The sequence below is a fragment of the Mauremys mutica genome, chromosome 9 (genome assembly GCF_020497125.1).
Source record: "Mauremys mutica isolate MM-2020 ecotype Southern chromosome 9, ASM2049712v1, whole genome shotgun sequence".
Classification (NCBI taxonomy): Eukaryota; Metazoa; Chordata; order Testudines; family Geoemydidae; genus Mauremys; species Mauremys mutica.
In genome coordinates, this window is record NC_059080.1 from 25335799 (window position 1) to 25349554 (window position 13756).

The window sequence follows — 13756 nt, forward strand, 5'->3', positions numbered from 1 at the left end:
GTTTGCATATTCATCCGTTTGCATCCTTAATGCATGGTAGGAAGGGTTTATAAGTGCTGGGGTGGAGGGGAGGTACATAATGTGGTAATAGCATTTCCCTCACCCAGAAAGTGGATTGTTTTAATTCAGTGGGGTGTCTCCTTAATGGATTCTGTGGCAGTTGGGGGGAGCCCAGAAGGTTCCACGGTAGCTGAGGGTGGGCGGAAGGTTCTGGGGAAGGTGTGGGGGGAGGTTCTGTGGCAGTTGGGGGTGGGGGAGGAGGTGCTGGCACTGCCGGAAGGTTCTGTGGCAGTACTAGAGAGCTGGAGGGGTCCGAGGAAAGTGCTGGTGGGAGCAGCAGGACCTCCAGGGAGGAGAGGGAAAGTTAATAGCAGCCAGGTCAAGTGTGTGAGAAGAATTGTGTCAAGGGGACAGGTGTGAGGGAGGGAAAGGGGAGGGTGAAAGGGGCAGCTAACCAAGCCAGGCAGAGAGTGAGAGAAGAGAGATACTGAGTGAACAGCCCTTGCTGATTTTCTTGGTGCGGGGAGGGCAAGGAGAGCTGGTTGCGGGAAAGTGCCAGGCAGGCAGCTGCACTCAATGCCCCTGCTGGAGGCAGGAGGGAGACAGTCATTCTTTGTGCAGTCAGTAGCCCAGGTGGAACAGCTTCTAGAGGAGAGTGTTGCAACATGGAGAAGGGCATGGCAGTCACCAGAGAGCCCCAGCGGGATACAGGGAGTTACTGCCTTGCTAAGGGAGCAGCAAAACAAGAAAAGTGCTCTCAAGCACAGGTGATTCCTAGAGCCTTGAGGAGCCACTGCAGCACAGGGGAGAGCCACACACAGGAAAAGAAGCTCCAGGTAAACTGTGTGGACTATTTGAGTAGAAAAGGTGTGAGATCTTTTCAACTGAGCTAGCTTACAGTGTGACCAGTTCCTGCAGTTTTATCACAAAACTCACAATATTTCTTGTTTCATTCAAAGCACCGGCTCCTAGAGACAAGGGACTATGTGAGAATCTCAGTTTTCTTTTACAAAAAAAAATTCTAGACCTCCTGATTGCAGAGGAAAGCTTACAAATGTTAGTCCTGGTGGAATTCTGTGCCATTGTGCGTGCACAGAATTAATGTCTCCTGCAGATTTCTTTGTTTCCCTGCAGAAAAAAAACTTTCTGACAAGGAGCCGCAAGAGTGGTCAAGCACCCCTCTCCAACAGTACTGGCACATTATTTCAGGCTCCCGGAGCAGCCAGCAAAGAGGTAAATCAATGAGGTTCTGGAGATGCCTTAGCTGGTTGCTCCTGCCTTGTGCACAGCTCAGCAGCTATTCTCAGCTGGACTGAGGACAGGACTTGCTCTTCCCCTGAAAGGAGCTATCGGAGCTGGATCAGACCCATGCCCAGAAACTTCTCCTGGCTGTACCAGACCCCCACCCCACCAAGCCCCAGTCCCCCAGCACCTGAACCTCCCTCCTGAGCCCCCCACACCCAGAATGCTCCTGCTGATCCCCATCCTCCCACACCCAGACCCCCTCTGCTGGGCCTGCGCACTTTCACCTGGACTCCCCATGTGTAGTAACATGGCTGAGCCTGCCTGCCCACACCTGGTGCACCTGGCACAGAGATGCAGGGCCCCAGGGTGTTGCTGAGGCAGGCCTGGCCCTTGTGCTGTGTCAGGGTCAGACGCAGCCTCACTGTCAAGTCTGTGTCCTGCAAAGGAGAGGGGGCTGAAGGGCGATCTCTCACCTTCATGCCTCCAGTGGCCTGTGCTCCCCACTTCCATGCTGGAGCCTCCACATTTATTTATTGACAAATAAAATTTGAAGAATTTTGCAGAATTTTAAAATATTGTGTGCAGAATTTTAATATTATTTTTTGGTGTAGAATTCCCTCAGCAGTAAAATGTGATCCGAGTGTGGCCCACAGCTGAAAAAGCAGAAAGCAAATGAAAAGACCACCATTTTTTTTTAATTTATATATTTTGTTAGCAATCTCAGGATTTTGGGGGGGATCCTGACTCATGACTTTTGAACATTTGGGCTTCACAATACTGAGCTTAATCAGAAGCCTTCAGGCTTCCATGCAAATAGCTTAAATGATTTTGGGATGTTTAGCTGTGTCTACAGTGATTGACTGGTTTTCCATTGAATAACTTGTTTGAAACATGCACTTTTTTTGCCCATGTAGATGTGGTCACAATATGTGGTGGAGAGGTGTGTAGGTGGGTGTAAAGGGGGCCACAGGGAGCTCTTCAGTGGCTGATTCTGCCCTCTGTGGTAAAAAGTGTCCCCCTTCCTCCGTTGCCCTCACCCCCATGCATTTATTGTATTTTCTCTGAAAATTAGTAAAATTAGCTCTTATGTGTGAAAAGGGTTTGCACTGCACCTGCCACATAAGAACAGAAACTCTTTTTTCACCCAACTTAGGGCTTGGCTACACTCGAAACTCCAAAGCGCTGCCACAGGAGCACTCCCGCGGCAGTGCTTTGAAGTGCGAGTGTGGTCACGGCGCCAGCGCTGGGAGAGAGCTCTCCCAGCGCTGCAGGTACTCCACCTCCCCGAGGGGATTAGCTTACAGCGCTGGGAGCCGTGCTCCCAGCGCTGGGGCACTGTTTAAACTGGCGCTTTACAGCGCTGTAACTTGCTGCGCTCAGGGGGGTGTTTTTTCACACCCCTGAGCGAGAAAGTTGCAGCGCTGTAAAGCACCAGTGTAGCCAAGGCCTGGGTCTCTAGTTAGGGGCAGAGAGGCAAAGGAGCTGTTGCTGTGATCCCAAATCCTAAACGTCTCTCAGAGTAGGTTTCCAAACTATCTAACCCCAATTACATGTGTCAGTGTTAGTCAGATGTTGCATGTGTCTGTCTGAGCAAGGACAGAAGACATGTGAACAAGGGGGGCACATGTAATAGGGTCCATGTGGATGCATAGCTTTCCAAACATAGTGATTATTTTTGACAAGGGAAAGGAGGGAATGTTGACACTGAAAGGTTGCATGGCAGTTGGAAGCCTGAAAGTTTCTGTGGCAACTGGGGAGAAGAAGAGAATGGAGTGAAAGCAGCAGGAAATCCTGAGTGGGAGAGGCAGGGAACAGGCTAGGAGAAAAGATTAATTGGGAGCTGAAGAATTGTCAGGAATACGAGTGGAAAAGAGGAGTGAAAGGATTCAATCAAACCTATGAGAATGAGAGAAGAATGCAGTTTGGGTGCAGCATATGTAATCCACTGCTCAGTATGTACTGCGTGTCTCCCTCTGCCAGATCCACAGAGGGTTTGTTACAGCTCTATCCTTAAAATCCTGCATCCTTAGCTAACACTATAGAGGTTCATGCTTTTAGGTCTGGAGATCCCTGGTTCAATCTCTGGGGTCAGCAAATATGGCACATGTGCACAGAGGTATCATATCATGGAGTATGAAAGGTTGGAGAGCTTGTGGCTGTGACAGGATATGCCCCTGTGTTCACACCCTACATGCTACTGTAATAATGTTTGTACAAGGTATGCTTTATGAGGTATCACTTAAAAACTCATAATTTGCTGATGAGTAATATCATGGCAGAATGCACGTAGCAGTGTTGTATGTGAAGTTATAAGATGAAATTAGGGCTAAAAGTATGTTTTCCAGATAAATGTGGGCAGTGGCCAAACAAGTTCCTCAGAGACAAAGGGCAAGCTGACACCTCAGCCAAATGTAAACAAGGCTGATGGACCATTACCTGCTAAGTGGCCATACTTTGGCAGGAAAGGGGGCAGGGGCGAAAATCTACATTTTAGCAAAGAAATGGCATAGAGTTTCCTTCCACACAGACTACCTGCCTGTCTCATTGCTGCCAGCTGAAAATGTTTTTCAAGAGGGGGACTGAAACTATAAAACTATTTCCCCATGTTTATTTCTCTCCCCACCCCCGACCCCCTTATATCTCGTCAAGTGCTGGAAATGGGCTATTTTCATTACCACTACAAACAGTTATTTTTCTCTCCTGCTGACAACAGCTCACCTTAATTGATCACTCTCTTATAATGTGTATGGTAACACCCATTGTTTCATGTTCCCTGTGCATATATATATATATGTATCTCTTCCTTCTGTATTTTCCATTACATGCATCCGATGAAGTGAGATGCAGCCCACAAAAGCTTATGCTACAATAAATTTGTTAGTCTCTAAGGTGCCACAAGTACTCCTATTCTTTTTATAAAAAGCAGGACACCCCAAGACACCCTTGATCTCCCTGCCTCACATTCATTGCACCTGAAGAGGCAAAGGAAGCAGCTTTTGGATTCTGGGCAAGGGGTCCTGACCTGAAGAGTTTGGTCAGTAAGACAGCTGAAAGCATGTGGTGAGAAAACTTTGTTTTGAATCTTATATAGTTTGTTAAGTTAGGCACTAGTAAAACATTTTATCTGTATTGTTCTTGCAAACCATTTCTGACTTTTATGCCTCATTACTTGTACTGACTTAAAATCTCTTTGTAGTTAATAAGATTGTTTTATCTCATCCAAAGTGTTTAAACTGAAGTGTTTGGATAACTGCATTTGGGGTAAAAAGTAGTGTGTATATTATTCCTGTAAAGGCATAATGGACTTAATATATTTATACTGTCTAGAAGAGGGCTGGGCACTACAGGACATATGTTTCTGCGGGGAAATCTGAGACTAAAGCCTTGTCTACACTGCCACTTTACAGCACTGCAACTTTCTCCCTCAGGGGTGTGAAAAAACACCCCCCTGAGCACTGCAAGTTTCAGCGCTGTAATGTGGCAGTGTAGACATTGCACCAGTGCTGGGAGCTACTCCAGCTGGTAGAGCTACACGGCCACGTTAAAGTGCTGCTGTGGCAGCACTTTAATATTGCTAGTGAAGACATACTTTGTGATGTGTGGTAATCTTTAAAACTGATAAGAGCCAAGGTGTGGCTGGCTGGCTGCAGCACATGCAGACGTAGCTGGGAGTGACTTACATGCTGGAGGCTGGCATTTGTAAGTAGCCAGGTTGGAGGCTACAGCAGCACAACATTGTAAAGGGCATGCCAGGTTACAAGGATGACACAGCTAGGTTACAGGGCAAGGATGACACAGCTACTCATTGGTCTGGATTTTACTGGTATGTCACAGTGGCTATGGGGCAGTCACTCTAGAAATACTGATTGCATTTCTAGGCCCCTTATTACCAAATTGAAAGAAGTTGGGAGAAAAAGCATGTGGGCCAGGGACTGACTACTGATAAAGGATTAAAAGAGTTACCCAAGCTAGACAGGTTTCAGAGTGGTAGCCGTGTTAGTCTGTATCAGCAAAAAGAATGAGTACTTGTGGCACCTTAGAGACTAACAAATTTATTTGGGCATAAGCTTTTGTGGGCTAAAACCCACTTCATCAGATGCATGCAGTGGAAAATACAGTAGGAAGATATATATACACAGAGAACATGAAAAAATGGGTGTTGCCATACCAACTATAACAAGACTAGTCAATTAAGATGGGCTATTATCAGCAGGAGAAAAAAAACTTTTGTAGTGATAATCAGGATGGCCCATTTCCAACAGTTGACAAGAAGGTTTGAGTAACGGTGGGGCGGAGGGGGAATTAGCATGGGGAAATAGTTTTACTTTGTGTAATGACCCATCCTCTCCCAGTCTTTATTCAAGCCTAACTTAATGGTGTCCCGTTTGCAAATTAATTCCAATTCAGCAGTTTCTTGTTGGAGTCTGTTTTTGAAGTTTTTTTTGTTGGAGTATTGAGACGTTTAGGTCTGTAATTGAGTGACCAGGGAGGTTGAAGTGTTCTCCGATTGGTTTTTTAATGTTATAATTCTTGACGTCTGATTTGTATCCATTTATTCTTTTGTGTAGAGACTGTCCGGTTTGGCCAATGTACATAGCAGAAGGGCATTGCTGGCACATGACAGATTTAAGTGAAGATGGAGTGAGGATTTAACAGTCTGCAAATATCTGAAAGGTGACAACAGCAAGGAAGGAAATGGACAATTTATGGTGGTAAACAGGATTGCAGCTGGAAGGAAAGGGATAGAATTAACAGCAGGAGAGTTACATCAGGGATACATCTCACTCACAGAAAGTTATTAGGCTGTGCACTTGCCTCCTAAGGGAAAGGATGGAAAGCCCTATTACTTGGGATGTTAAAAACTAGTGGAGAAACCATTATTAATTTTACAGTAGGTTACAATTCTGCATTGGTGCCTAGAGGAAGGGATAGACTAAATGACCTAATAGCGCTTTTCTGTCTCTAACAATCTTATTGTTATTGTAGAGAAAAATACTGTAAAATAATCCTGAAAAAGGTCATTGAGCTCCTGGCTACTCTTTGTCATGCTAGGGAGTGGACATGCTGGGGGTGAATTACAACTTCACCCATCTTTTGTTTAAAAAGGAAAATAAAAACTCTTCCCTCCCCGCCCCCCAAGTTATTGTTTCTAGTGGCTAAATCCTGATATTACCAAACCTGTTGAATGTGCATTTGGTAGATTGAGGGGGTGCTGGAGAAGTCTAATAAGAAGGCTTGATTTCTTGGGCTAAATATTCCTATTGTTGTTGCCTCATGTTGTATCTTACATGATATTTGTGAAGTAAACAGGGAGATGTTACCAGACTGGCTGATTTTGAACAGCCAGACACAAGTGAGGTGCTATTCAGCTGAGGGAGGCCTTGGGAGCACATTTTGACAGAGTACCATAATTGCATAATGTGCTGGTTTGTTTTTATGTGTCACATCATGATTAAACTGTAATGTGCTTGTGTATGAACCATAACTGAATTGCCAGCATCCTCTGAAGATTCATAGAGTGAATACTGATTTGGGGGGCTGTTTTGTGAATCAACAGAAGTACATTTTAGAGATCCACTAGGAGCAATAAAAAGACTTTAAAAAACCATTTTAAACCATTTTTAAAAGTGCAAGGTGCTGTGCTTTCCTGCATTCATCACAGGTCATTGTATGTATATTGACAGAAGTTCTTGTTTTCCACTGGGGTTGAGTGGAAGAGATAGTGTGGCACACTGTGCTGGCATCTTGGAGGTTATATTGGACAGGGTCTGGAAACATGGTATTGTCTGTTCAATGGAATGGCTGCTTGGATAAAAGTCTTTTGGAGTTTGGCTCCATAACGCTTTGCAGCATTTGCATTTGCTGTCTCAGGAGCATTTGCTGGACTTCCCTACATATCTCTCAGTTCTTCTGCCTGTCATTAACATATGCTCCATCCGCTGTCTTGTGTCATGGGCCCTAAACTCGGGGGTCCTGTAGAGATCTGAGAATATATCCATTTCTTGTTCCTCATCAAGGTCAGTCTTTAAGCTGATGTGGAAGGGGTACTTCTCAAGGATACCCAGTTGATGCCACTGATAACAAGATAAATAGACATTATTAGATTCAAACCTTGCTGGAGAGAAAAAGATAAAAACACCCTAAAAAGTTCCCATAAAGATATTAATAAAAGTCTGAAGTGGATCAGACTAGCTTCAGGACAGCTAGCTTTAGTTCAGTCAGTCCCAGTACGGTGAGTATATTCTGGCCACTGAGTCTCCTCGATGCTAAGACAATATAACTTTTGAAAATCTGTAGTGTTGGGAGTTATCTGCCATCTGTACCTGACAACAATTGTAGAGAGATTGCAGTAAATATTAAGAACATCAAAACGGCCATACCCAGATCTGTAAATATATTTACGTGGTGGTCTGCTCAGGGTTGCAAGACCTAAGGCCCAGATTGTCACTTTGCTATCTATATTACAAAGTCCCAGATTTTTAAAGGTATTCAGGAGTTGCTAGGCTCAGCGTTGCAACACCTAACTAACTTAGGCGCCTAAATCCAGAGCCGGCTCTAGGCACCAGCATTCTAAGCATGTGCTTGGGGCGGCACTTTTCAAGGGGCGGCATTCAGGCTCCTGTGGTCGGCTCTTTTCAAGGGGCACAGTCCGCTATTTTTTTTGCTTCGGCGGCGGCACTCTCATTTTAAAAAGTGATTTAGAAATAGGAGCCAAAATCCTATTGAAAGTTGATGGGATTTAGGTTCCTAAGTACCTAAAGTACTTTTGAAAATGAGATTTAGACTCCTAAATTAGTTAGGTGTTGCAATGCTGCATGCAACAATGCATAAATAGCTTTAAATATCTGGGCTCTAACTCCTGAAGTAATGTAACTATGTCAGCTATACCAGGAACCCCGAGCCAAAAAATGAGTGGCTTAAAAATTACGAGGGTTTTTTTTATTATAACTTTTAGTTCTTTTTCTTTGCCTTTTGCTTTTGGAGTCATTACAGTACTCTGAGGGTCACATTTTCAAGCACATTTTCTCCACAACCATGAGGATTGGCAACTTTTCTTCTTTTCTTAAATGAAAGTGAGATTTTTCTATTGTGATCCCATGCCTCAGGAGCTGGAATTTAAGAGAAACCGAAATATCCAGAGAGCTGACAACACTTAGTTTTTTTTAAAGTAAGTTTCTAGTCCTTGTGATAATAAGGAACATTTAAAATGTGACCTAGTGTTGCAGATGCCGTGATGTCTGCTTGAGTCTGCAAAGTGGGGCTGCCAAGTGATTAAAAAAATTAATCACATGATTAAAAAATTAATTGTGATTAATTGCATGATTAATTGCACTGTTAAATAATAATAGAATACCATTTGGATGTTTTCTACATTTGAAAAAATATTGATTTCAGTTACAACACAGAATACAAAGTGTACAGTGCTCACTTTGTATTTATTTTTATTAAAAATATTTGCACTGTAAAAACAAAAGAAATAGTATTTTTTGATTCACCTAACACAAGTACTATCGTGAAATCTCCTTATCATGAAAGTTGAACTTACATATATAGAATTATGTACCAAAAACTGCATTCAAAAACAAAACAATGTAAAACTTTAAAGCCTGCAAGTCCACTCAGTCCTACTTCTTGTTCAGCCAATTGCTCAGACAAACAAGCTTGTTTACATTTGCAGGAGATAATGCTGCCTGCTTCTTGTTTACAGTGTCCACCTGAAAGTGAGAATAAGCGTTCACATGGCATTGTTGTAGCCGACGTCACAAGACATTTACATGCCAGGTGCACTAAAGATTCATATGTCACTTCATGCTTCAACCACCATTCCAGAGGACATGGATCCATGCTGATGATGGGTTCTGCTTGATAATGATCCAAAGCAGTGTGGACTGACGCGTGTTCATTTTCATAATCTGAGTCAGATGCCACCCGCAGAAGCTTGATTTTTTTTTTTATTTTTTTTTTGGTGGTTTGGGTTCTGTAGTTTCCGCCTCAGAGTGTTGCTCTTTTAAGACTTTTGAAACCATGCTTCATACCTCGTCCCTCTCAGATTTTGGAAGGCACTTCATATTTTTAAACCTTGGTTCAAGTGCTGTAGCTATCTATAGAAATCTCACATTGGTACCATCTTTGCGTTTTGTCAAATCTGCAGTGAAAATGAACAACATGTGCTGGGTCATCATCCGAGACTGCTATAACATGAAATATATGGCAGAATATGGGTAAAACGAAGCAGAAGACATACAATTCCCCTCCAAGGAGTTCAATCACTAAGTAATTAACACACTATTTTTTTAATGAGCATCATCAGCATGGAAGCATGTCCTCTGGAATGGTGGCCGAAGCATGAAGGGGCCTACGAATGTTTAGCATATATGGCACGTAAATACCTTGCAATGCCAGTTACAAAAGTGCCATGAGAATGCCTGTTCTCACTTTCAGGTGACATTGTAAATAAGAAGCGGGCAGCATTATCTCCTGTGAATGTAAACAAACTTGTTTCTCTTAGCAATTGGCTGAACAAGAAGTAGGACTGAGTGGACTTGTAGGTCTAAAATTTTACTTTGTTTTGTCATGTAACAAAAACATTCTACATTTGTAAGTTGCACTTTCATGATAGAGATGGCACTACAGTACTTGTATGAGGTAAATTGAAAAATACTATTTCTTTTTATCATTTTTACAGTGCAAATATTGTAATAAAAATAATATAATGTGAGCACTGTACACTTTGTATTCTGTGTTGCAATTGAAATCAACATATTTATTTTAAAATGTAGGAAAACATCCAAAATATTTAATACATTTAAATTGGTATTATATTGTTGAACAGTGCGATTAATACTGTGATTAATCATGATTAATTTTTTTAATCGCAATTAATTTGTTGGAATTAATTGCATTAGTTAATTGCGATTAATCGACAGCCCTACTGGAAAGAGCTTGAAACAGTAGCTGTAAGAGAGACAAACTTGTTCCATGAATCTTAATAACCCCCCTCCAACACCAGTCCAGCAGCAAACTCTATTGCAGGAGTGTGAAAATGCATGCTTACCCAGGGATGGTGAGTTATATGGGCCCATGGTGCCTGTGCGCCAGCAAATTCAGGACACCGGGGCCCGGATCCACCAATGTTTGGGGCCGGGTCTCTCTCCCAGCCCCACCTGCCACCCTGCGTGCTTCCCCCGGAGTGTCCCCTGTCCCTGCCTACCACCCCCACGTGCTTCCTGTGGCCCCACCTACTGCCCCAGAGCACCTCCCTCGGAGCGTCCCTGCCTGTGCCCTGGGAAGCGGGTGGCTGCCCTGCAGTTCTGTGCTGTACTCCCTTGCCGGCTGCTGCCAGCTACAAAAGGGAGTGGCACCGGCAGCAGGCTGAGGCAGCGCCTGCGGAGGGAGGAGGCACACATGGGTGCCGGTGGGGGAGGAGGGGCTGCCATCACAACACTGGGGAGGTGAGGGGGCTTCCTGGACCTGAGAGGGCCCCAGCCCCTAGGAGCACGTGCAATGACAGTGGTGCAGGGTGAGTGTGCTGCCCAGGGGGTGGAGGGGCGGAGAGGGCTGTGGGGACTGTGGTGACCTCCTCTCTGCCCCCAGCCCTGGGGCAGCCTGCCTGCACCCCAAACTCCTCATCCCCAGCCCCTCCCTATCCCAGAGCTCACACCCCCAGCCAGAGCCTTCACCCCTGTGCACCCCAACCCTCTGCCCTAGCCCTGAGCCCTCTCCTGAACCTATCATCCCTGGCCCCACTCCTCAGCCCTCACCCCCACATGCCAACCATCTGCCCTAGGCCTGAGCCCCTTACATATCCCAAACCTCTTATCCCCAGTCAGAGCCCTCATCCCCCACCCACACTCCAACCTTCTGCCCTAGCCCTGAGCCCCTCACCCCCAGCCAGAGCCCTCACCCCCCCATACACACATTATGCAATATAGGGAAACTGTTGAATGCTTACTGTTTCCAGTCCATTTTTACATTATTATAAAAAAATATATATTGGCTTACAAGGTGGGGGGAGGGACTTGGACCCATTCTGGGCACCACCAAAAATTATAAACCTGCCACCCCTGTGCTTACCTATGCACATAGATATGTCTTGACTGCTGAGGGTAAGTACTAGCACCCTCTCTGCTGCTATCTCTGTCTCTCTCACCTGCTGCTGTTCCTGCAGGTCCCCTCTAGCCACTACTCCCATGCTGCTAAATCATGCTATCTTTCGGCAGTGCTACCAATAAGGAGATCTTTGTCCGCTCTTAACAAAGAGCGTATTTCATCTTTGCTTTATATTTTTATTGCTTTGAGCAGCGTCAACGGGGAAATATTATGCATCCTAAGCTTCATTTCTTCCTAAACTTGCTTATTTGGACAAGGTGATCTGCATCTTTACCTGACATTGACTGACTGTGATGTAATTCCAAAAGGAAATAACATTTGGAGGGGCAACTACAGCTGTTGGCAGTATTCTTCCAGCCTATGTCTTTATATTACTCAACATATCTCACAGTGGGAAATTAAAGCTATGGAAAGTCTTTTATGGCAAGTATGCGTGCCTGGTCTATAAGGAAAAAACTTTAGAGCAGTGCTGTGAGTCTCTGCTTGTTACTCCAGCCCCATTTATCATGCCTTAGATAGCATCCTAGTTGAGAGCTCCCTTAGCACCAGCATTCCATATTTTGCCACCATTCGTTGTCTGATTTACTATTAGTAGTAATATGTATAGTCTCAGACAAAAATCTTCTGATGATTGAAAGAACGTATCAGTGATTTACTGTAAAAACTTACAATAATTTTAATTGCCACCATGTCAGCAGGGGGCGCTAAGCAGGGAGTTAGGTCCCTGGTTTTGAGGAGGGACTCCTGGGTTCTAGGTTGTACCCTGTACTCCTAGGCCGATTCCTCTCGCCGGTATAATGGGGATGAGATAAAGGCGAATCTAAGCCGCCAGAGCCCAACCGCCCGGGAAGAGTTAAAGAGAGGCCTGGTGAGGTAAGGCGGAGTTCTCCAGCTGCCCCGCCTCCAGGCCTTGTCTGGACAAGGAGCCAGGCGTGTCGGAGGCCGTGGCGGCTCCTCCCCTGCGGGCTCCTCCCCCTGGCCGGGCGCTTCATGCGGCTGTTCTGGCCGCACAGCCTGGCTGCGGCTCCGGCTTGGGGTTCCTCGGGCGAGGATGGAGCAGTAGCCGAGCCTCCTTTTCCTCGCAGGAATCGCCTGCGGTGGTACTGACCATGAGCTCCGAGCGTAGGGAGCAGGCGGCGCCCCGGTCTGACGGAGGTGGCTGCGCCTGTGGCCGCCGGGGCAGCGGCGGAGGCAGCTGGCGCCTCTTCCTGGGCTTCTTCGCGCTCTCGCTTGCGCTGCACCTCCTTACCCTGGGCTGCTACCTGGAGCTGCGTTCCGAGCTCCGCCGGGAGCGGGACCCCGATCCCACGCCTTCTCCCCGTCACGGGGGTACCGCGGCAGCCCAGGGCTCCTCTGGCTCGGCCCGCCTGCAGCACCTCGCCGAACCCACGGACCGCCGCCAGCAGGTGAGTCACGGGCACCGGGGAACAATGGGGTGACTCTGGATCTTGGAGGTACTAGGTGTGTGAGCACGGGGGCGGCTTTGCGGGGTGTGCGAGTGAACAGGGGAAGTACAGGGCAAGTGTCTGCACTCCTTAGCCGGCGTTTTTGCAGCTGCTCTTCAGGGCTGATGGAGGGTGTCTTGGAGACAGGTGAGGGTGGCTGGGCATTGGGGAGAACGTCCTGCTGCTTGGCATGCTCCCTTCTCGATCACTGTGAAACAAATTCTCTGCCTTGAAGAATTTCTCCGTCTCCCCAGCATGATGTTAATGTCACCTAATACTAACGCTGGGGCTCCTGTTTCACTTGCAAGAGTGGATTTCATCCACTCCCTCGCCCGTGTTAGGGCTTTCCAAACAGGTTGTACCAAGCCTGTATTAAAAGGTGAGTCTGGTCCTTCCTCGAAGCAACAGACAAGAACATGATGGCTTGTGGCTGCAATTTTGGAATATCATGCATGCCTCTTCTGGCCAGGTGGGTGCATGCTTTCATCATATTCAGATAGAGGACTATAAAGATAGTTTGACCAAACATTTCAGGGGTAGAGAATGCATGGGTGAGAGATCTTGTTGCTGTCTTGGGTTTGTAGGAAGGAAAAACCTTGTCACCAATTACAGAAATTCTAAAAGTGTTTTATAATGCTATACACTCAACCTTTTTAGCTTTGTGAGGTTTTGTACTTCAGATGTATGTTTTAGATGGATCTTTTCTCCCCTCCCCCTGCCCCTCTTCATCTTTTTCTTTGTTGTGAATCTTGGCGATTTTGTATAATACAAGCCTGAAGGGGTACTTCAAGTGGCAATTGTCTTGATAAACATTAGAATCCTTCCCCAATGCTCTTGCAACAATTTTCTTATCTCTGGCTTCTTCCAGACCTTTTCAGCAATTCAAGAAGCATTAACTTTATCACTCTCCTTTATGGTTCTCAGTCTCATGAAAGTTGAATAGCTTTATAAAAAAA

General features: G+C 45.7%; 1 protein-coding gene across 5 annotated transcripts in view; it reads left to right on the forward strand.

The window, feature by feature from the left end:
- The first annotated feature begins 450 nt into the window (after window positions 1-450).
- Window positions 451-13756, forward strand: part of EDA (ectodysplasin A) — a 215302-nt gene continuing 201996 nt past the window's right edge. For 3 of the 5 annotated variants that reach the window (XM_045029914.1, XM_045029915.1, XM_045029916.1), the window contains exon 1: window positions 12326-12761. In XM_045029914.1, the coding sequence (XP_044885849.1) occupies window positions 12465-12761 (297 nt within the window). In that variant the 5' untranslated portion in view covers window positions 12326-12464. Of the gene's footprint in view, window positions 837-12208; window positions 12229-12325; window positions 12762-13756 lie in introns of those variants that run through there. The other 2 variants (XM_045029913.1, XM_045029917.1) reach the window with 2 other exon arrangements.